The 25,708-nt window shown below is 42.1% G+C and overlaps 3 protein-coding genes across 3 annotated transcripts; 2 read left to right on the top strand and 1 right to left on the bottom strand.

Annotated features, from left to right (window-relative positions):
- Positions 1-1,266: 1,266 nt before the first annotated feature.
- Positions 1,267-10,806, bottom strand: zc3h10 (zinc finger CCCH-type containing 10). Its single transcript, XM_083972060.1, has 3 exons — positions 10,588-10,806; positions 5,078-6,440; positions 1,267-1,942 (listed from the first exon to the last, which is right to left on the bottom strand). Exons 2-3 carry the CDS (start codon positions 6,275-6,277, stop codon positions 1,433-1,435), a joined length of 1,710 nt encoding a protein of 569 aa, XP_083828186.1. The 5' UTR covers positions 6,278-6,440; positions 10,588-10,806; the 3' UTR covers positions 1,267-1,432.
- Positions 10,807-11,229: 423 nt separating this feature from the next.
- LOC310985588 (dnaJ homolog subfamily B member 9) lies at positions 11,230-12,653 on the top strand (the record flags this gene model as incomplete). Its single annotated transcript, XM_083971204.1, has 2 exons — positions 11,230-11,467; positions 12,316-12,653. 2 exons carry the CDS (start codon positions 11,230-11,232, stop codon positions 12,651-12,653), a joined length of 576 nt encoding a protein of 191 aa, XP_083827330.1.
- A 785-nt stretch (positions 12,654-13,438) lies between these two features.
- Positions 13,439-25,104, top strand: LOC310986469 (sorting nexin-5). Its single transcript, XM_083972399.1, has 14 exons — positions 13,439-13,667; positions 13,893-14,003; positions 14,143-14,253; positions 14,968-15,028; positions 15,133-15,257; positions 19,085-19,168; positions 19,350-19,424; positions 20,069-20,099; positions 20,295-20,382; positions 20,486-20,525; positions 21,739-21,825; positions 23,827-23,916; positions 24,057-24,122; positions 24,832-25,104. Exons 1-14 carry the CDS (start codon positions 13,578-13,580, stop codon positions 24,970-24,972), a joined length of 1,200 nt encoding a protein of 399 aa, XP_083828525.1. The 5' UTR covers positions 13,439-13,577; the 3' UTR covers positions 24,973-25,104.
- Positions 25,105-25,708: the final 604 nt, after the last annotated feature.

Here is a 25,708-nt window from a genome sequence, read left to right as displayed (position 1 = left end):
ACGCAAGCTCGCCTTTCCCTCATCAAACTCATCAAATACACAATCCAACAACTCCAAAACGCTCTGGTGGACAAGTTGTGAGCTGCACATTCACCACGCTATGAGATAATAACACAACGTTACCACACAGAGTTGTTTTAGAGGGAAATGCAGCCAGAACTACATTCTAGACACGGCTGCTGGGCGTAGGGATTTCAAAAGCACTAGTTTTTTAGTAGTATTTGCTTCATGTGTTGTATTGTTACATGATTATTTCATATTATACAACAGTTAGTTCCGACCGGTCCCAACCAAGCAATTTGATTGGACAAGAGACATTCCATAGTGCTGATATACAGTATAACAGCACTGGGACTTTTCACAGACATAATCACTCCGCTGTTCAGCTGGACAGGACAGGAGCTAAGTCAGAGCTACGCTCCCCATACAGGAGCTGCCCCATCTCTCTGCTGCTGCTGTTGCTGCTGCTGCTGCTGCTGCTACAGTTATAAACGGACCTGAACATTAAAACCTGGACCTGACCTGGTCCGCCTAATTGGAGATAAATCTCTACTAAACCTGGCTGGGGAAAAAATCGCCGCGGGGGCAACTACGTTTTGACGGTGATGTGTTTTGATATTAGCGTTAGCTGTTGTTAGCCACGTAGCTCAGCTACTTAGCTTCAACTGTGTTTATATTGATTACATAGATGATAAACAAATGTAATACGGTATCGATAACGTCTCTGTGTCTTCATGCTGGTCCTGTTGCTGCGGTGCTGATCAGACACGGGCTCAGAACCAGAACCAGCACTGGAAGCAGCTCGGTGGAGAAGCTTGTAGCTAGTAGCAAGCTAGTATGAAATGTTTATGTGTTGCCTGGCAACAGCCTTGTCTCCCTTCCAGTTGCGGAACTATTTCTGTTGGCGGAGCCAAATAAATGATTAAATAAACAAACAAATCATAATCTCTTGTAGTTTATTACTGTTCTAAAATGCGCTCGTAGCACTGTTGTATAAAAGCAATATCACACTCGAGGTCGTGCTGTTGTACTGTATATCAGCACGGTGCGATTATCTGCGGCCTCGTGCCTACGACCGAATCACAGCCGTGCTGATATACAGTACAACAGCAAGACCTCGAGTGTGATATTGCTTAAGTGTGGTGAATGTGCAGGTCACAACTTGTCCACCAGAGCGTTGTGGAGTTGTTGGATTGTGTATTTGATGAGTTTGATGAGGGACAGGGGACCTGCACCGTTCACCTTGTGTTCACTGAGCAGCTCACGGCTCTGCTCCGCCGTTCTAAAAACAACATGCACCGATAATTAAAGGTGATGAACCTACTGCTATGACTATAGGGATTATGGTGAGAGGAGGATTTGCCAAAAACTGTCCCTTTAAGTTTGTACAAATAAAAACAGAGTGTGTTTCATCGGATGCTCCGGTCGTCGGTCAGTGCGGCAGCGTGGTGATCCTCATGCTCTGACTGGCGATGGGGTACGACACCATCGGCGTGGTGGCGTGGCTCATGGTGATGCCGGGGATGGGCTGCGTCATCGACATCGACACGGCCACGGGCGCCACGGACACGGCCACGGGCGCCATGGAGACCGGCGGAGCCATGCCGATGGTCTGCGCCACCAGGGCGGCGGAGAGCGGCGTGATCTCCGGGTTGAGGCTGGGCGGCGCGCCGGCGTTGGACGGCTGCTGCGCGGACTGGGCGGCGCTGGAGGCGACGACCAGGTCCTGCTGCGTGACGGGCCGCGGCTGCAGCCCCGCGCTGCTCAGCGTGGTGTGGGTCTGGGCGATGCTGTGGTTGTAGGAGCTCACCGCGCCCACCGGGGGCAGGCCGCTCTGCTCCGACGGCGCCGGCGTGGTGGTCAGGGTCAGCACCTTGGTCTGGCTGCGGAACTGGGCGTTCTGCTCCAGGAGAACCTCGTTGGTGGCGACAAGGTTCGAAACCTGATGATGATGAGGAGAAAACACACACAAGAGTTTGATTAGAAAAAGAAGAAACATCTGTGCAACAGCTTGTGACCACAGAGCTCTGCAACAATAAGGAAGGATGAAGGGAAAGAAAGGAAGGAAGGAAGGACCAAGGGAAAAAAGGAAAGAAGAAGGACGAAGGGAAAGAAGGAAGGAAGGATGAAGGGAAAAAAGGAAGGAAGGAAGAACGAAGGGAAAAAAAAGGAAGGAAGGACCAAGGGGAAAAAAGGAAAGAAGAAGGACGAAGGGAAAGAAGGAAGGAAGGAAGGAAGCACAAAGGAAGGGAAAAAGGATTTTGGAAAGAAGGAAGGGAAAAGGAAGGAAAGAAAGATGGAGAGAGGCAACAGATTGGGCCAATTAGATCAAAAGAGGAAGGAAGAAGAAATAAGGACGAAGGGAACAAAGGAAGGAAGGAATGACCAAGGGAAGGAAAGAAGGAAGGATGGAAGGATGAAGGGAAAGAAGGAAGGAAGGACCAAGGGAAAAAAGGAAGGAAGGAAGGATGAAGGGAAAGAAGGAAGGAAGGACCAAGGGAAAAAAGGAAGGAAGGAAGGATGAAGGGAAAGAAGGAAGGAAGGACCAAGGGAAAAAAGGAAGGAAGGAAGGATGAAGGGAAAGAAGGAAGGAAGGACCAAGGGAAAAAAGGAAGGAAGGAAGGATGAAGGGAAAGAAGGAAGGAAGGACCAAGGGACAGAAGGAAGGAAGGAAGGCAGGCAGGAAGGATGAAGGGAAGGAAGGAAGGAAGGAAGGAAGGAAGGAAGGAAGGAAGGAAGGAAGGACCAAGGGAATAAAGGAAGGAAGGAAGGACGAATGGAAGGAAGGCAGGCAGGAAGGACCAAGGGAAAGAAGGAAGGAGGGCAGGAAGGAAGGAAGGACCAAGGGAAAAAAGGAAGGAAGACAGGAAGGAAGGAAGAAAGGAAGGATGAAGGGAAAAAAGGAAGGAAGGCAGGAAGGAAGGAAGAAAGGAAGGATGAAGGGAAAAAAGGAAGGAAGACAGGAAGGAAGGAAGAAAGGAAGGATGAAGGGAAAAAAGGAAGGAAGGCAGGAAGGAAGCAGGAAGGAAGGAAGGAAGGGAAAAGGAAGGAAAGAAAGATGGAGGCAACAGATTGGGCCAATTAGATCAAAAGAGGAAGGAAGAAGCAATAAGGACAAAGGGAACGAAGAAAGGAAGGAAGGAAGGAAGGGAAAAATGATTGTGGAAAGAAGGAAGGGAGAAAGGAAGGAAGGATGGAGGAAGGGAACAGGAGGGTTAATATAAATTATAACTCTTTAAAGTAAAAACAAAGAACTTTTTTACCGCCGGCCAAGAAATTCTTCACATTTTGGCCGTACAGCGTTTTATATCATTACTTCTACACATTTTTCTTTTTCCAGAATAAAGACTTTAACTCTTCTTTTTTTCTCTCTAATGTGCCCAAATAAATTCTCTGGTGTGTGTGTTTGTCAGATGACTGCATGAAAACTCATGCAGGTCAGCTGTTTTCTACAGTTTAAATAGCAGGACTATTATATCTGTTTACCTCCGCTTGGTTAGTTTCATGCATTCATCACATTAACTCTCAAAATACGACTTTTATGTGTAAATCTGATTTATCTCACAGTCTTCAGGATCACGGTGTAGTTCCTATTCAACTCTTTACAGCTGTTTTCACTCAGAAATAATGAAGAGATATTAATTTTAAAGACAGTGAATAGACTAAATCAAAAATGTTTTCCTATGCTCATACTGCAGAAGTGACAAACTGCTGCTTTAAACAGATTGTTCACATGAGCGTCATGTGACAGGTCTGTATTAGTGTCTATAAAAGTGAACAGTTTTATTTGGCTGCATAATTCAATCTGAATTAACAGCTGATACAATTCAATTATTTGTTTGGACTTTGGTAACACATTGTATTGCATTGCATAACACTCTTCAATGTGCATTATACTTTGCACACAATTGTACGGTGGCCAACTAGGCCAAACGCACGGCAACAGAAAAACGCTGCAACTGAGAAATGCTGCAATCGCAGAAATGATGCAGAACCAAAAACATGCAAACTCACGAAAAAAATGCAACAGAAAAATGCTGCAAATACACCCAATTGTTGTGTTTACATTTAACTTCATCTCTTTGATCACGTAGGTCAAATGTCCAATATGAGGCAACGATGTAGACGAGAGAAAACTACGGTAATGTTAAATGCAATCACAACACTCTTTCTCTCTTGGAAAGTAGTTACAGTGACTAATAATATGGATAATGTTAGTTAAAGGACAATTCCAGGCAAATTCAACCTGGGGCTCATGGGGAATGAATCTGAAGATTTTCTTTTTAATGTTCTGCAGTAGTTCTGTCTGACCCCGCATCGCCACGGCAGCAATGAACGGGAGCGGACGGATCTTATGCTGTTTAGGCTGTTTACATCCCACAGACCCACAATTTATATGAACACAGACAACGCCAAATGGCTTCAAACAAACGGAGGGGTTTGTTCACTTCAAGAAAGATAACATGTTTGTAAACGGAGCTGGAATACAAAGTCTTGCGCGAGACTCAAGTTGACGCGCTCAGTATCGTCTGAAGCTCCCGATTGTTTTATCAACAAATGAATATCAACTCCAGTGCGTTAACATCGGCTACGTAAATCTGTTCTTCTGCTCTTCTATAATACTGTAAAAGATTATGACCGAGCGTTAAAAAAAAGAAGACAAAAAAAGGAGCGTTTTTATTCCGCCACTCCAAAAGTTAGCCAAACTTAAAGGGACTGGTCCATCCCTCAGGGTGGCTCCCTCTAGAGGCCTGGAAGACTACTGCAGTTTTGAGTGAATATGCAGCATTTCTGTCTTGTATCTGTTTTGGGGTTTTGTGCGTTTTTTTGTATTTGAAGCATTTTCTTTTGCATTTGTTTTGTGGGTTTGTATGTTTTTGGTTCTGCATCGTTTCTGTGATTGCAGCATTTCTCAGTTGCAGCGTTTTGCCGTTGCATTTGTTTGTGTGTTTTTTGGTTTTGCATAATTTCTGTTTTTGCAGCGTTTGGCCGTTTACGGCACATTTGCCCTTGTCGGCCACCGTACAATCGTATCTAGGATCATTAGTGAATGGATGTCTCCTCCTCCTCCTCTGACCTGCTTCTTCAGCTCCTCCACCCTCTTCCTGAGCAGAGAGTTTTCCTCCTCCAGGAAGCGGTACTCCAGCGGCCGTGGCGGCAGCGCGGCCTGGATTCCCAGCTCGTAGTGTGCGCCGATGCTCCCGTCGGCGGCGAGGCGCAGCCCGTTCTCCAGCCGCCGCCGCTTCAGCTGCAGCGCCGTGTGGTCCATGGAGGCTTCCAGCGAGCCGGCGTCAGCGAACAGCCCGTTCTCCAGCAGCGGGTCGTACACGGAGCACGCGGTCCGGTCGAAGCGCCGCTGCCCCGCCGAGCTCATCGCCAGGCAACCGCTCATCATCCCGCCGCTCATCCCGCCGACGCCCACGCCGCCGATCCCCGCAATCCCCTGATCTCTGCAGCCGCCCAAGCTGGGGCAGCCCATCCCGATGATGTTATTCCCTCCTCCGCTTCCCACCAGTCCCTGCATCCCGCCACAAACGCCGCCGCCGACTCCGCCGACTCCACCACCGCCGATCATCCCGCCGCCGATCATCCCGCTACCGGGGTTCACCATCCCGCTGGCGCCCGGCCCCATCACGCCGCCCACGCCCGCTCTGGACGGCTCGTACTCGAAGTCCTTTTTCACGTGGCGAAACTTACACTTGTTGCCCCGCTGGCACTCGCCCGTCAGGAAGTCTCTGCAGATCGGCACCTCGCCGCGGCTGTGGGGCAGGTCCATGGGCGAGAGGCCGAGCCGCGCCGCCACCTTCCCTCGCAGCCGCGGCGGCAGCTCGCCCGACTTCTTGTAGTAGTCCTCGTCCTCCTTGGAGCCGTGCACGAAGCGGCAGCTGGAGCGCATGCACTCCTTGTTCTGGTAGTCGTGGCAGAAGATGAACTCGTTCTTCTGCACGCCGAGGTCCGGCACCTCGTTGAAGTCCGGGTGTCTGAAGCGGCAGCGTTTCCCTCGCTTGCACACGTTGCGTATGAAGTCTCTGCAGACGCCGTCCAACGCCACCCCGCCACCGCCGCCACTGTTCCCGTTACCGAGCGCCCCTCCTCCCCCCATGCTCCCTGAGCCAGAGATGTTTCCTCCTCCTCCTCCGACGCTGCTGCTGCTTCCTCCTGAACTCCCTCTGCCCTCAGCCGAGCCGCCCGCCAAACCGGACCCGGGTCCTCCTCCGTCCTCGCCCAGACTCCCACCGCTGCCGCTGCCGCCGCCGCCGCCGCCTCGGTCAGGCATGGCGCTCGGCCCAGCGCGGGGAGAAAAGAGGAGCACTCATCATCTCATGTGTGTGGGCTCACGTGACCCAGAAAACAGTCACACACACACACACAGAGAGGAACGGGTCATGAAGGGCCGCGGCCTCGGAGGAGAGAAGTCGCTTCGCTTCAATCCTGCAGATCTGCAAGACAAAAAATAAACAAAAATCAAGTTATTTATTTGTTTTCTTTACTGTACAAGATGAGTGACAGACAACACAGAACAATACAGACAAGAGTGGCAAAAATTTTATAAAAAACAAATCAATGGGTCTCATGAAAGTGGGGGACACAACCAGCCAGACAATGTATTTTGATCACACTGCTGAGCTCACTGGATGGTGCAGGGACAGCTGCCTTTACATTAACACAGCTAAGACCAAGGAGCTGGTTATTGTTGGTCACCAGAGAATCGATGTAGATCTTCCACCTGCAATGATTGATAATCAGCAGGTTGAAGTAGTGCAGGAGTTTAAATATTTAGGAACTTTTTTTGACTGCAATTTGAGCTTTACTTTTAACACTGAATACATTTTTAAAAAGGCAATGCAGCGCTTGCACATTATTAGAAAATTGAACTCTTTTTATGTGAGTAAGAATGTTTTAGATTTGGTCTATCAGGGTCTTGTAGAAAGCGTGTTGTGCTACAATATATGTATGTGGTATGGTCACCTGGGGGTTAAAAACAGAGCCAAACTGGCAAAAATTGTAAAAATGGCCAGTAGAATCATAGGGAGGGAACAGAAACAGCTGGGATGTATTTACGACGACAGAGTCGAACAGAAGGCATATAGGATTTTAGCAGATCCCAGTCACCCCCTGGCCAATGAATTTCAAAAACTCCCCTCAGGAAGGCGCTATAGAGCTGCCAAAACTACAAAAAATATTTTTTAGAAATCATTCATACCGCATGCAGTCACAATATTAAATTCATAAATGCAATTCAGGACACTTTGGAGCTATGTTTATCACCTTTTTACTCTTTTATTCTTTTACTTTTTTGCTATGCTATTTATTGTGTGTTATTGTATTGTATTTTATGTGGTCTTATGAGTACTGTAAGTGGTGAAGCTAAAGACAAATTTCCACATTGTGGACAATAAAGATATTGAATTGAATTGAGTTGAAATACACCAGTCCACCAGAGCGTTGTGGAGTTGTTGGATTGTGTATTTGATGAGTTTGATGAGGGAAACCAAGAAATCCCATGAGCCTCCGTAGCGTAGCTCTGAGCAGCTCACGGCTCTGCTCCGCCGTTCTAAAAATAGCTTGCACCGACAATTAAAGGTAACGAACCTACTGCTATGACTATAGGGATTATGGCGATGGGCCAGTTTGCCAAAATGTTGAACTATCCCTTTAAAGATTTGGTATAGATGACAAATAAACACTGAAATATTTCAAGCTTTTCTCCTTGGGGATCAATAACTGGTCTTATATTAATAGATACTTAATATCTTGTGTGTATAATTAGTAATGTAATTATATTTGTGAGGCAGGAAAATATTATCATTCCTTCTAAGACACATTGGCTTTGAAACTCATAACACGAGCTGTTTAAAGACGATGAGAAATTGCTTGTGCAGATCCAACAGTTGGTGACTAAGCAGAAGCAGAAGCTGCAGAATATGGAGGCTTCATCTCCTGGCAACAGCTGATCTGCAGATTATAGGATGAGGTGTTGTTGTTGCTGAGGTTCAATGACTCAGATGTCAGGGGGAAGAGAGACCAGACAGATAAACTTTATAAACTCTCTCTGCCCCGATTTTTAACATTTATAATATTAATATAATATCAAGTATGTCTTTTTACATATAAAGCATTAAATTGAGACAATATACCTGGACACTTTTAGACCAGACTCAGAGGTTCACTCTCATTTAACTCAACAGGCTTTACATCTTGATCCTCCTAATTGTTTTACATGCAGAGTGCAATTTTCCATATGTTATAATATAAAAGGTGCAATAATATGGAATGGATACTCCCATCTAGGAAACAAATGTTCATCCATGAATTGTTTTAAATTAAAAGGTGCTTATTCACCTGTAACTTTTGAAGTATTCATATCCAGTTATTTTTCTTTAACTTTGTATGAACATATGTTTTTCTGTCACTTGTGCATTCATTTTGTGATATTCTAAATTTGCTTTACATGAGCTTTTTGCCTCTTTCTGCACTGTATGTTATCTGTTTGATTTGTAACTTATTTTATTCTTCTTGTGCAAAATAAACCATTGAACCATTGTTAACAGTAAAAATGGCCATTAAAGTAATTGAAAATAAGGTAAGTGGTAAAAAAGAGTGGTTTTCATTAAAAACCTGACTTGCAACAAGGACAAGCGATGTTTTGAAAACCACACACTCCCTGTTATGCAACAATACCTTGGCTCGGTGGCTCAGGAAGGAAGCAAAGGAGGTAGCAGAGGAGAGATATTACAAAGTACAAATAAAAAACTGTTTCTTTATTGCATCCAGCAACAATCCCAACGGATAAAAACCTCCCAAATGTCTGATAAAGGAGGAATTCTGTAGGACGTGAAGGTAACAATGCTGCAGGACAGAGAGCAGGCTGAAGTGGAGCTGCAAACTGTACTGGTAACAGGGTGTGGTGGTTTCTCTGCTGTGGTTCAGACTGGAAGAAACCTGCTGTGGTCTCACCACATCAGACTATCTGCAGTGTAGAGAAGCAACGAGTCAGTCTGTTGTCCAATGGTGATGTCACTGCAGGATGAGCATCAGTATAGTTCAGTTCTGCTCTGCTTTTTCTAATATAGAATGAATGATTAGTGGCACAAGAAAAGATCTGTGCTTCACTTGTACCTGCATGCATGTTCTACTTTTATTGTGTTTTATGTATCTTATATACTGTGCATGCTTTTAATGTTTAATGTAAAGTTAATGTTTTTGCTCTGCATGACTGTTCAGTGTTTAATAATGTTTGTCGTCTACTGTATGTTGTCCTAAGTTGTCTATATTTTATTTACATGTTTTTGTACCTCATATTATTGTTTGCATGTATCATGTATCTCCTTCCTCTTATATATTCTGTTTTAGGATGACATTGCAATTTTTTTGGGCCTTTTTGCATTTACAGCAATGTTAATTGATGTGCACTGTCCCTGCAACTAATAAATTATGAAATAAAATAAAAAGTATTGTCAATGGTGTTGTTTTGATTATTTGGTTTTCAGTTACATAATGTAAACAATACAGCACGTCTCTGTCCTGATATAATCTGGTGTTTTTTGCAGAGATCTGGCTTTATGAAGTTTGGTAATTAACAAAGCAATTGTTATTCCAATCTTAAATTACTATTGTTATTATTTATGAGAGGACGCACAACTCAGTCACTTTACTCTGGATTATTTTCATTATCGATTAATCTGCCTATTATTTAAACAATTAATCAATAAAATGGTGAAAAATACCAATCAGTGTTTCCCAAACCACCAGATGACGTCCTCAAATGTCTTGTTTTGTCCACAAACCAAAGAGAGTCTCAGTTTATTGTCATAAAGGAACAAGCAAGCTGGACTTTTTTTCTTTAAAAAAAATTGTTGACGATTAATTAACTAATCGATTAGTGTTTGATTAATTGTTGCAGCTCTAATTATCTATTTGCATCTCCAAATATTACAGATATTACATCCTGTGTTGTTGACTTAAACATTTAGTTTGCATTTGGTGATTGAGGGTTTGGAAAGCCTCACTGATTTGAAGTGGACCATTATTTGATCAGTTATGTATCACAGAATCAGTTGTTGAGATTGTAGATGTTTGAAAGAAAGAGAAAGAGTCTGAAACCCACCGTCTTGGAGCTTAAAACACAGCAGATACCTTAACCCTAACCCTGTAAAATAACATTTATATTGGTTATTTATTTGCATCTCTGACGATGAGGATGGTTTAGATCAGATACCAACAGCGTTTTGACTTCAGATGTTACAGATAACTGCAAACTAAATATATAAATCCACGTAGCATGTGTTGACTTCTATATTTAGTTTGCAATAGATGATTGGTGGTTGTAAAGCCGAGCTAGAGTCACACAGAATCAGCTGTTGTGTTTATTCTGGTCTGTTTTTATCTGTCTGAGCGAGTGCAACAGCCATTAACGTTACATTAAAAAACATACGACCCTATAATAAACACAAAAACTTAAGGTTAATGGTAAATAAAAGCATATATGACGAAAAACATGAATAAAAATCCGTCTCTGGTTAGTAAGTTAGCATTAGCCACCATTAGCTCGCTGGCTAATAATAATAATCGATAACGTTTTCTTACCGAACACCAGACAAAGTGTAGATTCCTGCTCCGTGTTTTCGGTGTAGAAACAGTTCGCTTCGATTCAATAAAACTTCATACACGTATTTATTTTATTTCATTATTATTTTTTACCTACAAAACAAACCAGGTCCGTGTTGTTGTGAATAATTTCCTCAAGGCCTCGGTGTGTTTACCACATTTCTTGAGCTCTTCTTCCTCCTCTTCTCCTTCTGCTGTGTTTTTCCTGCAGCGGCCGCTCTCTGCCCCCTGGCGGCGAAAGTACGGAACTGCATGTAAAAAAAGAAAAAGAAAAAAAAAGTTGTCTGTCAAGTTTGTTGACAGTTTTTAAAGCAAGGAAATGAATAATACACGCGGAACTTGTGGGCAACGTAGGTAAAACAAAGACAAATACGTCGATGAATTAATAATGAGAACCGCTTTGTGTTGTTTTGATGCGCTTTTGCACACTTTCTGTGGGTGTATTGTCGGAAACTGAAGCCTGCAGCAGCTCACAGGTGAGAGTCGGAGTCGTTACTGCAGCTGCTGATGATATGAGGACTTGTTATGTAGATTAAAGCTGTTAGACCGCAAAGGGACAGCAGATAAAGGGGTTTTGCTTAAAAGATTCAGTTCCCTGTTTTTGCGCTCAGACGCTCCACAATGGCAGCAGCAGCAGCAAGTGGTGCTAAACTGGTCTGGATGTGCATGCTCCTACTGCTCCTCCTACTGTGTGTGTCCGAGGCCGAGTCCAGCAGGAATTACTACCAAGTCCTCGACGTTGAGCCAACAGCAACTGACAGCCAGATAAAAAAGGCTTTCCGCAAACTGGCCGTGAAGCACCACCCCGATAAGAACAAGGGCGCTGATGCTGAGAAGACGTTCAGGGAGATTGCAGAAGGTACAACACACACACACACACACACACACACACACACACACACACACACACACACACACACACACACACACACACACTGCAGTTTCACTTTGTAATCTACAAGATTGACACTCATATTTAATTTTCAAACAGATTACTTAATTCGAGTCCATTGGTAGCTTCACTTTCCTTTGTTTTAGCTGAATGTTTCTTTAACATGCAGGTGGTATGAATGAAGCCCATCTCAGCCACTTTACTAGTAACTAAAAATAATGAGATACTAAGTCAAAATAATGAGATACCTTGAGATACTTTTTTTTAAATGACATAGTCAAAATAATGAGATACTTTGAGATACTTTCTTAAAATAATGAGAAACTTAGTCAAAATAATGAGATACTAAGTCAAAATAATGAGATGCTTTCTTAAAATAATGAGATACTTGGTCAAAATAATGAGATACTAAGTCAATATAATGACTTACTGACTCAAAACAACGATGTAATAAGTCACATCATATGGAATATATACAAATAATTGCATGCATGTTTGCTGTGTCTCAAAGCCACACTATATATTTGATATGATGTGAGTTATTATTACCTCATTATTTTGACTTGGTATCTGATTAATTTGAGTTCTTAGATCTTTTTTTTTCTATCATGTGGTGGAAATAGGTTTTCCATAAACATGCTCTAGGACTCCGATGTAGTTTGTTGCAGAAGTGATGTCTCTAAGATTTAATACACTCTTGTGGGAAATAGTAGAAACACTGTAAAAACAATACAAAGCTGAACATCCATGGCAGTCTCAGGTGTATGAAACCTGTCCTCCTCTTCGTCCTTCTCCTCCTCCTCTTCCTCTTCTAGCCTACTCGGTGCTGTCCAACCAGGAGAAGAGGCGTCTCTATGACAGCGTCGACCACCAGTCTTTCCTGCAGAACGAGGTCTCCGTTGATCCCGAGGATGAAGATGTGACGTCGAGCTTCCACTTCAGCTTCTCTGACGTCTTCCATGATGGAGGAGGAGGTCCCTTCATGGAGGAGCCATCACACTTCCACTGGAGCTTCTTTGATCCCGACTGGGAGGAGGAGGAGGAGGAGGACGGTGGCGGTGGCGCTCCATTCGACCACTTCAGCTCCGAGGACGCTGCTGGTTTCAGCTTCTATTTTGCAGATGGGGACGAATATGAGGAAGACTACTACTGACTAACGTCCACAGTGTCTTTGTCCTGGCTCATGCACAGCTGTTACACTGCAAAAACTACACATCTTACCAAGAATATTTGTCTTATTTCTAGTCAAAATGTCATTTCTAGTCAAAACAAATCTCATTATACCTAAAGTAAGTATATTTATATATTAGTTATACATAAAAAAGTAGCTTGTTTTTAAACACTTTTTACTTATTTCAAGCATATTTTCACTTGAAATAAGTAGAAAAATCTTTTCTTTCTTATTACAAGCACAAAAAAACTTGCTTTCACTGGCAGATTTTTCTACTTATTTCAAGTGAGAATTTGTTTGAAACAAATGGAAATTATCTAAAAAACAAGTTAATTTTTAGGTGTTGAGTCTTATTTAAAGTGGAAAGAGATTAGTTTTGACTAGAAATGAGACATTTTGACAAGAAATAAGACAAGATTTTGAGTTTTTGCAGTGTACATTTTAGTGTATTTGTGTCTTTTTTTTATTATCGATAACAAAGTCTCCATATTAAATTGTGATCTCACGCCTTGTGCTCTGTCTGCGTCTTTTATGGGATGCCTTGTAAGGTCAGCGCTTGTTTACAGGCTTGTGAGTGTTAAGGTTAACAGCTGGCGAACTGATTGGACCGTTATGCCACTTTTTTTTCCTTTTCTTTTTTTCTTCCCAGTGCGTGTGGGCGTGTCCAAGGTGCAGAGTTACTGACTAACCCAACGTTTAACTCATCTGTTGTTGTTTTTCGCTGCGCCAGCACTTTTTTCTTTTTTTTTTTTTTTTTAAAGATTTGGAACAGTTTTCCTCCCTCATCTCTCTCTCGGGCACCGGTGTGCACTTTGACCCAGAGGATATCCTGTGCCTTCTCAGCAGTTGAGCAGGAGCGTGAGCGCAGTAAAGCCCCACAATAAGACAAAAGAGCTTTTCAGCTTCATGCACTTAAACAAAAAAAAAGGGAGATTTAAGATTTTGAAACAAAGACAGACTGGAAACATTAATAACTTTGCAATCTTCACGATGATGGTAAGTGTCTGAACATGTTTCAGTTGTTTTTTGGAAAAACTTCTCTGAGTGTCATGTGACCTTCTCTCCAGGCTCGCACCATAGGACTGTCAGTAGCCTATGCATTGCACACAGAGAAGTTCAAACTTAAAACTTTATTTAAAGTTATTCTGTTTAATAATGTGATTTCACTACAATATTTTTGTATTGATTGTATTAACAGCTACATTTTCCTTTTTTTTTTAGCAAGAAACACAAGAGGTGACGTCTTCTCTGAGTGTCCACGGTCGTGACATCAGGGTGACAGAGGTGCTGAAAGACGGGGACACGCTCACCTTTCTGATCGTCTCTCAGAAGGTCAGACAGCGGCTCATTCACTTGATATTTGTTGCATTTTGGGTCCTGGTTGACACAGGAAACCACAATGACAGTGGATGGATGTGTTCGACTTGTGCAAACCGTGACACATCGATCCGTGTGCCTGTGTGTGTTGCAGCTGTCTAGGACCGGGGAGTACCATGTGGACCGGACCTACGATGACTTTGAGTGGCTGCAGCAGCACCTGTTTGCTCCGGAGGAGGACGTTCCTGGGATACAAGGAGTCATAGTCAGTGTTTTTTCTGTTTCATCTGGACATCTGAAGCTGTTCATGTTAATGTTAACGTTAATGGATGGAGTCGATGCGTTCAGGGACATCACGGTTCGCTCAGACACCGATCTGTGAACTGCCTCTGTTTATTTAGTGCATATTAAGTGCATGTGGTCATTTCAAACCATGCATTCTTGTAGCACAGCGTACAGTGGGAAAGATTGCAAAACCAAAATGTGGACCGCACACACACACACACACACACACACACACACACACACACACACACACACACTAGACCACAGGTTTCAGTATGTTCCACTGGTGAGGAGTGAGTTTGTTGCCGTTCAAACACTTCCTCCTTTCTCTGCTCCACATCAGACTTTTCTTATCTCCGTGTTGCCACTCCGTCGGTTTCCCCCGAACTGTAGAACATAAAGAAGCTTTGCGGTTAGATTGGATGTGTGTGTATGTGTGTGTGTGTCTGTGTGTGTTTTTTTAAATGCAGCAGATCCCTATCAGGAAGTATTTTACTTCCTACACAATGACATGGTAGCGTCTGTTCTGCAAAGCTGAGTCTGTGATCCCTGAGGTTCATATTTCGTTCACGCTGTAACAACCATGCTCTCCTCAACTAAACCCAAGCACCTACTGTACTGAATAAAGTTTTAAATAAATAAGAAGAGTCTAATTTTGGCTTAAATATAATCATATTTTCCTTTTTCCTTTAAGTTTCCTCCTGTTCCTGCGAAGGCTCAGGTGAATGGATCTGCCAAGGTTATGAAACAGCTCGGTGAGCGCACAAAACATATAGTAAATGCAAACAAATATACATCTATTTTAGTGTATTAGAGTGTTATTATGTATTATTTTAACACGCTGAACGCCTCGCTGCAGGTTTCCTCGCCCTGGGGGAGTGGCAGCCGTACCGCCAAGCGCTGCAGACGTTCCTCCGGCAGGTCGCTACACACAGCATCCTCAGCAAAAACAAAGCTGTGGAGACTTTCCTCACCAGCACAGATGTAAGTGAAGTCAACACATTTTTTACTTTACTTTCTTAAAGCGGCACCTGTAAGCAGACGGGATTTAATGTCAGATGCAACGTGATTTTTATGAGCGTGGAGGACAGTAAATGGTTAAAATTTCACAGAATGACTGACTGGAGAGATTCATGCAACAACAAACATGATGGCGCCTTACTGGACAAATAATATGGAGGATCATGGTCGATGGTCTCCACCTGCATGAACTTCACCCTTCACCCCAAAATGAGATGTTCTGCAGTGTTAAAGGGATAGTTCAACATTTTGGCAAATTGGCCCATTACCATAATCCCTATAGTCATAGCAGTAGGTTTGTTACCTTTAATTGTCGGTGCAAGCTATTTTTAGAACGGCGGAGCAGAGCCGTGAGCTGCTCAGAGCTACGCTACGGAGGCTCATGGGATTGGTTATTATGTCTTATTTATTTGTGTTATGTTGAACTATCCCTTTAACACATAACACTGTTATGTGTTAAAGGGAAACATAACACTGTTATGTGTTAAAGGGATAGTTCAACATTTTGTCAAATTGGCCCATTGCCATAACCCCTATAGTCATAGCAGTAGGTTCGTTACCTTTAATTGTCGGTGCAAGCTGTTTTTAGAACGGCGGAGCAGAGCCGTGAGCTGCTCAGAGCTACACTACAGAGGCTCATTATGGGATTTCTAGGTTTCAAATACACAATCCAACAACTCCACAACGCTCTGGTGGACAAGTTGTGAGCTGCACATTCACCACGCTATGAGATAATAACACAACGTTACCAGACAGAGTTGTTTTAGAGGGAAATTAATGCAAAACCTCTGATGCGCGTTGCCTTCAGGGACAGTTTTTCATCAAGCAGTCTCTGTATTTACCTGGAAAACAACTCTGTCTGGTAACGTTCTGTTATTATCTCATAGCGTGGTGAATGTGCAGGCCTCTCTAGATGTTGTTTAACCAACTTTTTATATTTTAATTTGACTATTTTCTTGTATTATTGGAACTCTTCAGTGCTATTTGTAACTTTGTTATATTTTCCACAGGTATCATTAGACCATACTGTCAGACAATTGTCTAGAGCCGACAATATTAAAGACTGAGTCACTAGTTTAGTTGAACTTTGTGACATATGAGATAATAACAGAACGTTACCAGACAGAGTTGTTTTAGAGGGAAATGCAGAGACTGCTTGATGAAAAACTGTCCCTGAAGGCAACGCGCATCAGCGGTTTTGCACGAATTTACCTCTAAAACAACTCTGTCTTATAGCAATGGGCCAATTTGCCAAAATGTTGAACTATCCCTTTAAGACAACTGGGAACTATTTTAATTTGTGACAAAGGGGCAGAATATGTCTCCTTTAAAAAACTGAAGAAGGATTACAGAGACAGCAAAAAAATATATACAGTATATTGCAACCTGAGTAACGTCTTCCCACTTTGGTTCCACTTAAACCAGAAAGCTGAAAGCACTAGACCTCATGGTTCCTCCAGAAGGTGCTCCTGAAGTTGCCATGGGAACTGTGCCCTGTGAACGGCTGCTGTTTTGCAAACAAGTGGACCAGCTGATGGCACAGACCGGTCTCTGAGACGAGAGCACACACACTGTCACGATGCCACAGACTCACACATGTGACTGACAGGCTACATGCACGTTTAGTTGTTTTTCTGAACAAAACTCACTCAGACTCTGACTGCGCCTAAAAACTCAAAACTCAAAAGGCAAAATAAAAAATAAAAGTGGAAAACGACGGCCACCACAGCTGGAGAGAAGCATTTAAATGAGCCTGTTGTCTCAGTTGGACTGTGGACTTTGAAGACGACTCTCCGTTGTAAACCTTTTTATTTTGTCTGTAGATAAAGAAGCGTAAGGACAGGACACAGTGGTGGAAAAAAAGGCACAAAATCAGTGATTAGTGCTTTGAAATAATAAAAAAAAAGAGAAAAGGAGCAGGTGGTGAAGTGAAGTCAACAACATAAATAAGAGCTCAAGCTGTCGGCCTGCAGAGTAGAAACACCAGCTCACAGTCCTGCTGCCTGAGATGAAAGTTGGTGCAGTTTGTGTGTGTAACTCTGTTTCAGTGAATATTAATAATGTTCCTGCTGCCGAGAGAAGAGAAGCTTCATTTACCACACGCAGCAAATAATATTAACAATAAATTATACTGGTTCAGAATAGTTTGTCCTTATGAAGACATTCATCATTTCAGCTCTGCAGAACAAATGTATGACAGATACAGGTGCAGGTAGACAGTAATCCTGCCTCTTTGCTGTGTTTAAGTCAGACTTAAAGGAGAAGTCCGGTCATTTTCTAAGTAACGCTCTACAGCTCTAGGTCCCCGAGTGCAACCATAGGAGAAAAATCCAAGAAAAATATGTGCAGACCAGACCTAGCTCTCCTCCTGCTAGCTGCACTACACTGCAGTTAAACAGTGAAGTAATGGGGGCAGTTCTTCTAACCGCGACTTTGGCCTTTATATAATGCTCAAAATATCACTACACATGCTTTGCAAAAATGATTTTGGATCAGAAAAAAGGCAGTTATATTCATATTGATGCTTTTTTCCCCATCCAAAATCATTTTTTTCTTAGATGATGGGAAATAACAAACACAATACACTGCAAAAACTCAAAATCTTACCAAGAATATTTGTCTTATTTCTAGTCAAAACTAATCTTATTATACCTAAAATAAGTATATTTATACATATACATACACATACATAGTTATACATAAAATAGTAGCTTGTTTTTAGACATTTTTTTACTTATTTTAAGCCAATTTTCACTTGAAATAAGTAGAAAAATCTGATAGTGTGAAGCAAGTTTTTCTTTCTTATCACTAGCACAAAAAACTTGCTTTCACTGGCAGATTTTTCTACTTATTTCAAGTGAAAATTAAAAACAAGTTGATTTTTAGGTGATGGGTCTTATTTAAAGTGGAAAGAGATTAGTTTTGACTAGAAATTAGACATTTTGACAAGAAATAAGACAAATATTCTTGGAAATATTTATAGTTTTTGAAGTGTACAAATAAGAGAAAGAAAAAAACACAATTTTTAATAATATAATATATATAATGTAAAGTAACGGTATGTACAGATAAGTATGAAAAGTATCTACAGTTGAATAAGGAGTAGTACAGTACATTATATACACAGTGGTGAGATGGCATCTAGTGTTGAGTCTGGATGTAATAAACAAGCAAACTAATAAATAAAGGTGCTACATGAACTGTGCTCACTGTGTTTGAACACTGTTAACCTGAAAATGTTGTAGTGTTTTTGTGTGTTTGTGTCAAGGGGGCAGTTGTGGGTCTGAGAAGTGAAGCTCACTTCCGCGTTCAAAAAACTGCAACCCCCCCGGCTTCCTCTGGGGGCTGGTGTCAGAAAGCAGCATTCCCCATAGACCCCCATGTTAAAATCGCCGATTTTACATCCTCAGTAAACATGTTAAAAGCCTGGTGTCAGAACGTTTTTTTTTCTCAATCGATAGTTTCTACCCCCGCACACACTCTGAGGGGGGTGAATTTTTTTTTAACTCTACCGTTTTACTGTTATTAGGTTAAAACTCTGGCCAATTAGGGCGCGGAAACGTTGAGTGACAGGTCCGAGCAGCTCCGTGGACAGCTGCTTCGAGGCCAGTGGGCGGGTTCTCGGCCGGCCAATCCAACATGGCGCTGTCCAGGCCGCCATATTTGAGTCACAAAAACGACTCCCCAAAACCAATGGGTGACGTCACGGACGCTACGTCCATTCTTTTTACAGTCTATGGTTTGTGTGCGTAACTGTGTGTGTGTAACTGTGTGTGTGTGTTTGTGTGCAGCCTCCAGGTCGACAGCGAGCGAGGAAAAACCTTTTCAACCGGCTGAGTCAAGCTATGGGGGAGATGAGGAAAGAAGGCCATAAGGTAAAACCACCGGGACTCATGCAGACTCTACTGTCGGGTGTGTGTGTGTGTGTGTGTGTGTGTGTGTGTGTGTGTGTGTGTGTGTGTGTGTGTGTGTGTGTGTGTGTGTGTGTGTGTGTGTGTGTGTGTGTGTCTGTGTGTGTGTGTGTAGTTTTAATGCTGTGATGGTTTGTGTTTGCAGGATGTGGACGAGTTCTTTCAAACTGAACGTGATCAAAACCTGGTCCTGACCGGCCACGCAAAGAACACAGCAGAGGTGAGAGTGAGTCGGCTCTGGTCTGGACAAGTCTGTTTCTGGATTTTATGTTTTTTTTATTTGTCTTTTTCTTTTGTCGTCTAACTTAAAGGGATAGTTCACCCAAAATTGAAATTTCACTCATTATCTCCTCCCCCTCATGTGGACTAAGGGCTGGGAGAAGTTTCAGAGTCCTCCGTGGCTTCTCTGAGTTACAGGGGGTCTCGGCGTAGCAGTGCATGTCCATATAACGGTTGCAAATGGATACCAACTGTCTTCGTAACAAAAAGACACACCAAAAAACATCCAAATACCTCCATGCTGCTCGTATGTAATGTCCGTCTTGTAACGAACCGGGAAGAGGAGCTTCGAGAAGCTTCTGCTACAAAACAAGCTTGAAATATAGACTTATTTAATTTTTTTCTGGACAATTTCGCCTTTCGGGGCTTCAATACAAGACGGACATTACATATGAGCAGCATGGAGGTATTTGGATGTTTTTTGGTGTGTCTTTTTGTTACGAAGACAGTTGGTATCCATTTGCAACCGTTAAATGGACATGCACTGCTACGCCGAGACCCACTGAAATTTCAATTTTGGGTGAACTGTCCCTTTAAAACCTGATGATACTCATATTGATCTGTTTTATTTTTCTCCTCCTGCAGAGGTTCCTGGATGTGGTGCTGACCCAGCAAAGTAAGAAACATGTTTCAGGTTTGAACTTTGAAAAGCAGACAAAGAGCTCATTCAGAGACTTGATCTGGGATGTGTAATAATAAATTAAATTTCCCAAAGCATCACAAAACAAATTCAATTCCTGCCCAGTCTGACGTAACTGTATGTGTGTGTCTGTGTGTGTGTGTGTGTGTCTGTTGTTGTGGTTGTTTACAGAGATCGCCGTGGCCTGTGGACACTTCTCAGCTGCTCTGCATCTGTGTGTGGAAGCAGGAGACGATCCTGACAAACAGGCTTTTTCAAGGTTTGACTGAGTCTTATTAGTGTCACAAACACACACGACTGCATCTAAACACTGAAAATACAGTACAAGGTCATTAATAAAAACACTGAACTCTCTCTCTCAGGATCTGTGTGCAACTGTCTGAAGTCTTTGAGTCTATGAAGGTAAGTCAAGTTGTTATTTTGTGCGTTGTAAACAGAAATAGTGGATCACTGCTTTGCCAAATCATCTGCAGATAATTAGTTTAGTTTAGTTTATTTAGGAACCGCATTAGCTGCATTGTAGCAACAGTTATTCTTCCTTAGAACAACTTCACATTATGTCAGTGCAATTATTCAACACATAACAAGACAGTTAAAGGGATAGTTCAACATTTTGGCAAATTGGCCCATTGTCCATAATCCCTATAGTCATAGCAGTAGGTTCGTTACCTTTAATTGTCGGTGCAAGCTATTTTTAGAACGGCGGAGCAGAGCCGTGAGCTGCTCAGAGCTACGCTACGGAGGCTCATTATGGGATTTCTTGGTTTCCCTCATCAAACTCATCAAATACACAATCCAACAACTCCACAACGCTCTGGTGGACAAGTTGTGAGCTGCACATTCACCACGCTATGAGATAATAACACAACGTTACCAGACAGAGTTGTTTTAGAGGGAAATTCATGCAAAACAGCTGATGCTCGTTGCCTTCAGGGACAGTTTTTCATCAAGCAGTCTCTGTATTTCCCTCTAAAACAACTCTGTCTGGTAACGTTGTGTTATTATCTCATAGCGTGGTGAATGTGCAGGTCACAACTTGTCCACCAGAGCGTTGTGGAGTTGTTGGATTGTGTATTTGATGAGTTTGATGAGGGAAACCAAGAAATCCCATAATGAGCCTCCGTAGCGTAGCTCTGAGCAGCTCGCGGCTCTGCTCCGCCGTTCTAAAAACAGCTTGCACCGACAAGTAAAGGTAACGAACCTACTGCTACGACTATAGGGATTATGGCAATGGGCCAATTTGCCAAAATGTTGAACTATCCCTTTAACACATAACACATAAGTAAGACATAATAACCAACACACAAACAAGACAGCTCATACAGACCAGTAGCTAGTATCTCTGCAATCGTCTCTGGACAATAGATGTTGTCTTATATTTTAATTTGACTATTTTCTTGTATTATTGGAACTATTTAGTGCTATTTGTAACTTTGTTATATTTTCCACAGGTATCATTAGACCATACTGTCAGACAGTAGTCTAGAGCTGACAATATTAAAGACTGAGTCACTAGTTTAGTTGAACTTTGTGACATAAATGCTGCACAAATGCCACTTCCCATCTTGGCAACCAGCTAATGTAACAATGTTGTTGTTGTTGTTGTGTGGTTCAGAAAAATATGACGAGTGTTGCTGACAACAACGTGAGCACTCTGGGTCTGGGCCTGGACCTGGAGTCACGCTACCAGGAGGCAGAGAAGGTGAGCGCTTTTGTTTTTATTTTATTATCTTATTATTTCATCAGTTGAAATAAAGACGGAAACTTCTGCCTGACGATGATGATGTTGATAATGTTGTGATGATTAAGGGGAAAAATGCGAAAACTGCCAGATCATCTGCAGTCAGGGCCTTTGCTAGGAATTCTGGGCCCCCTTAAAGAATACTAAAGTGGGCCCCTCCCTCTAACTTTTCCAGTTTTTTTTTTTTTCTTAGACTACGTATGTATTATCATTTTTTATTTTGCCTACTTTGTTTTGATGCTAATGCAGCATTACACTGCAAAAACTCAAGTATCTTACCAAGAATATTTGTCTTATTTCTAGTCAAAATGTAATTTCTAGTCAAAACAAATCTCATTATACTTAAAATAAGACACATCATATTAAAAGTAGCTTGTTTTTAGACACTTCTTACTCCTTTCAAGCAGATTTTCACTTGGAATAAGTAGAAAATATCTGATAGAGGAACAAGTTTTTCTTCCTTATTACAAGCACAAAAAACATGCTTTAACTGGCAGATTTTTCTACTTATTTCAAGTGAAAATTTGTTTGAAACAAGTGAAAATTATCTAAAAACAAGTTAATTTTTAGGTTATGAGTCTTATTTTAAGTGGAAAGAGATTAGTTTTGACTAGAAATGAGACATTTGGACAAGAAATAAGAAGAAATAAGACAAATATTCTTGGAAAGATAATACGTTTTTACAGTGTACTTGTGAGTATTAGTCAGGGTCTTACGCAGAATAAATCAGTCATACAAAGATTAGACTACTGGGGTTTTTTATGGGCCCTACTGGGCGCTGGGCCCCTAGAGTTATCATCACCCTTCTCCCCTATACAACGGCCCTGCCTGCAGCACTTGTTTTATTACCATGCACAGAGGATGAAGAACACAGGAGGAAATATAATTATTGTATAAATATTATTATTATTAAGTGTATTTCAGTGGCTGGTGTGAAACTATGGATTGCTCTGAAAACTATAAATTCATATGAAATGCAAAGATAGTTGCTCATGTTATGATTTCTTTCTCCCATTATTTTTAAAGGGATAGTTCACCCAAAATTGAAATTTCACTCATTATCTACTCACCCTCATGTGGACTAAGGGCTGGGAGAAGTTTCAGAGTCCTCCGTGGCTTCTCTGAGTTACAGCGGGGCTCCGTGCAGCACTGCATGTCCATATGACGGTAGCGATCGGAGATCACTTTTCTTCGTCCAAAAAGACACACCAAAAAACATCCAAATACCTCCATAGTGCTCGTCTCTTGTATTGAAGCCCCAACATGAGAAATTGTTCCGAAAAAAATTAAATAAGTCTATATTTTAAGCTTGTTTGTAGCGCAAGCTCGCGCGATTTGCATTGACACCCAGTTCACGGCTCTGCAAATCGCGCAAGATTCCTGCAGAGCAACACTGGGAGCTTCCGTTACAAACAATCTTAAAACATAGACTTATTTAATTTTTTTCGGAACAATTTCTCATGTTGGGGCTTCAATACAAGACGGACATTACAGACGAGCAGCATGGAGGTATTTGGATGTTTTTTGGTGTGTCTTTTTGGACGAAGAAAAGTGAGCTCTGTTCTCAACCGTCATATGGACATGCAGTGCTGCACGGAGCCCCGCTGTAACTCAGAGAAGCCACGGAGGACTCTGAAACTTCTCCCAGCCCTTAGTCCACATGAGGGTGAGTAGATAATGAGTGAAATTTCAATTTTGGGTGAACTAACCCTTTAATGGGAAGTCATTGCTTGTGTTTTTGTGTTATGAGATTTACAAATAATGTGGCAGACCATCTGTTTCTTATTTCAAAATGAATATAGTAAGAGGCAGGGAAAATAAGTTTTTTCTTCATCCATGCATGGAAGGAATGTGTGAATTATTATCTATCATCATTTTGCCAATAATGCATGAATGGAACAAATGAAAATGAAAATGAAATGAAATGCAATCTGTGTAACATGATTATCTTGTCCGATGCAGGAAATGCTGTTCAGGAGAACCTGTAAACTGGTGGAACTGGAAACAGCCAGAAGAAACGCAGAAAGGGCCAAACCGGTGAAGAAAGCTGCGGTGAGTGTGTGTGACCAGCAGGGGGCAGTGGTGCGCCGCTGATGAGAGATTCAGTCACAACAAGGAGGGGGGGAAACGACCAAAAGATGCAGGTTTAATCTGGATGTGAAGTCAGTTCTGATGCTTTGTTCCTTCATCAGATGGAGGAGGTGAAGAAAGCAGCAGAGACGGAGTTTGACCACATCAGTGACGTCGCCAAACAGGAGGTAAAACATCCACGTTTTACATCGTTTTATGCACTGGATCAGTGTGTTTACATGGACTTGAGTATCCCAGTTATGATCAGAGTTTGTGTTTGTGCATGTAAACATCATATCCCCATTTCAGAAACCTGGTTTAAAGGGATAGTTCAACATTTTGGCAAATTGGCCCATTGCCATAATCCCTATAGTCATAGCAGTAGGTTCGTTACCTTTAATTGTTGGTGCAAGCTATTTTTAGAATGGCGGAGCAGAGCCGTGAGCTGCTCAGAGCTATCATCTATTCCCCCCGCGTTTTCTCACTACATTTATGAGCCTCCGCACCGTGAAATTCTTTGACCAGCGCAAGACAGACTCATGTTTTCATTCATCAAGAATTAAAGTCAGAGGTTGGAAGACGATCACATACCGTCGTAGTTCCCACCATAAACGGAGATTCGGCGGCGTTATTCTCATGACTCACTACGAAACCTAAAGTAAAGAAACGCTGGTCGGCTCAACCAGCATTTCCACCACCACTAATAATAACAAAATAACGATAGAGACAAAACAATATATTTATCGAAAATGGGCCCATTAACAAGTGGTAACGTAGATTCATCCACATTAATATGAGACTTTTTTAATGTCGCGGAATTTTTCGTTTTGCCGATGGAGAAACTCCTCGTTGTCCCTTTAACATGCACATGTGTGACGTGTGTCTCTCTCTGTCCAGATCGTGCAGTTTGAAAGCGCCCGTGTGCAGATGCTGCAGCAGGCTCTGGTCCAGTGGTGTGAGAAGCAGCTCGTTACGGCCAGAGAGAGCATGGACCGGTTCAACCAGCACCTGGAGGCCTTCAGAGGGACGGCCCAGTGACCGCAGCAGCAGCACCGTCCTCATGAAGCATCCTCACTGTGTCTAAACATAGCATGGGATAACCCAAACATGTCCTTCAGCCTGCTGCGCTGCTGCAAACTCATGCATTACTGGACTGAAGAGATGTTCACTGAAAGATTCACTGAATTTTGAATTTTGAATTTTCCTTCATATCACAACTGAATACATTTTTTAAATGTATTGCTCACAGTTTATGTGTTTAAATTGTATGTTTTATACATAATAAAGTATGACACTGATGCTGTAGAGGTCTCAAAAGCTGTGTATCAAACATGACAGTGGCTCTCAAAGTGGGGTCCTTGAGAGAGTTCAAGGGGTCCCAAAATTTGACCACTTTTTTTTCTAGAATTTCAAAAACTTTTTTCTAAATTTTTTTTTCTCCATTTTTTCTAACATTTTTTTTTTTTTTTTTACCATTTTTTTCCCTAAAATATTTAAAAAAAAATTCTAGAAATGTTACCACTTTACCACTTTTTTCTAGAATTTCAAAAACTTTTTTCTAAAAATGTCTACCATCTACCAAAAATTTTACCACTTTCTTTTCCAGAAATATTACATTTTTTTTCCAGAAATTCCTCCAAAAATTCATGCCATTGGCCCTAATTTGAACGTATATTGGCTAAAAAAAGAAAACGTTATTCTGTCTCAGAACAAGTGTATTTCTGGTGTTTGTTTCAAAATTTCGTCCAAGGGGGTGGGGGTGGGGTCTAATTTC

Source organism: Trachurus trachurus (genome assembly GCF_905171665.1).
Source record: "Trachurus trachurus genome assembly, chromosome: 5".
In the NCBI taxonomy this organism is placed as follows: Eukaryota; Metazoa; Chordata; class Actinopteri; order Carangiformes; family Carangidae; genus Trachurus; species Trachurus trachurus.
This window is presented reverse-complemented; position numbering and strand designations above follow the sequence as displayed.

Excerpts from the sequence above, each read along its gene's own strand:
- LOC310986469 (XM_083972399.1), top strand. The coding sequence starts at position 13,578 with ATGCACTTAAACAAAAAAAAAGGGAGATTTAAGATTTTGAAACAAAGA. Across the intron at positions 13,668-13,892 it reads TTGCAATCTTCACGATGATG|CAAGAAACACAAGAGGTGAC; the intron begins GTAAGTGTCTGA and ends TTTTTTTTTTAG. Across the intron at positions 20,526-21,738 it reads AAGTCTTTGAGTCTATGAAG|AAAAATATGACGAGTGTTGC; the intron begins GTAAGTCAAGTT and ends TGTGTGGTTCAG.
- zc3h10 (XM_083972060.1), bottom strand. The coding sequence starts at position 6,277 with ATGCCTGACCGAGGCGGCGGCGGCGGCGGCAGCGGCAGCGGTGGGAGT. Across the intron at positions 1,943-5,077 it reads TGGAGGAGCTGAAGAAGCAG|GTTTCGAACCTTGTCGCCAC; the intron begins GTCAGAGGAGGA and ends CATCATCATCAG.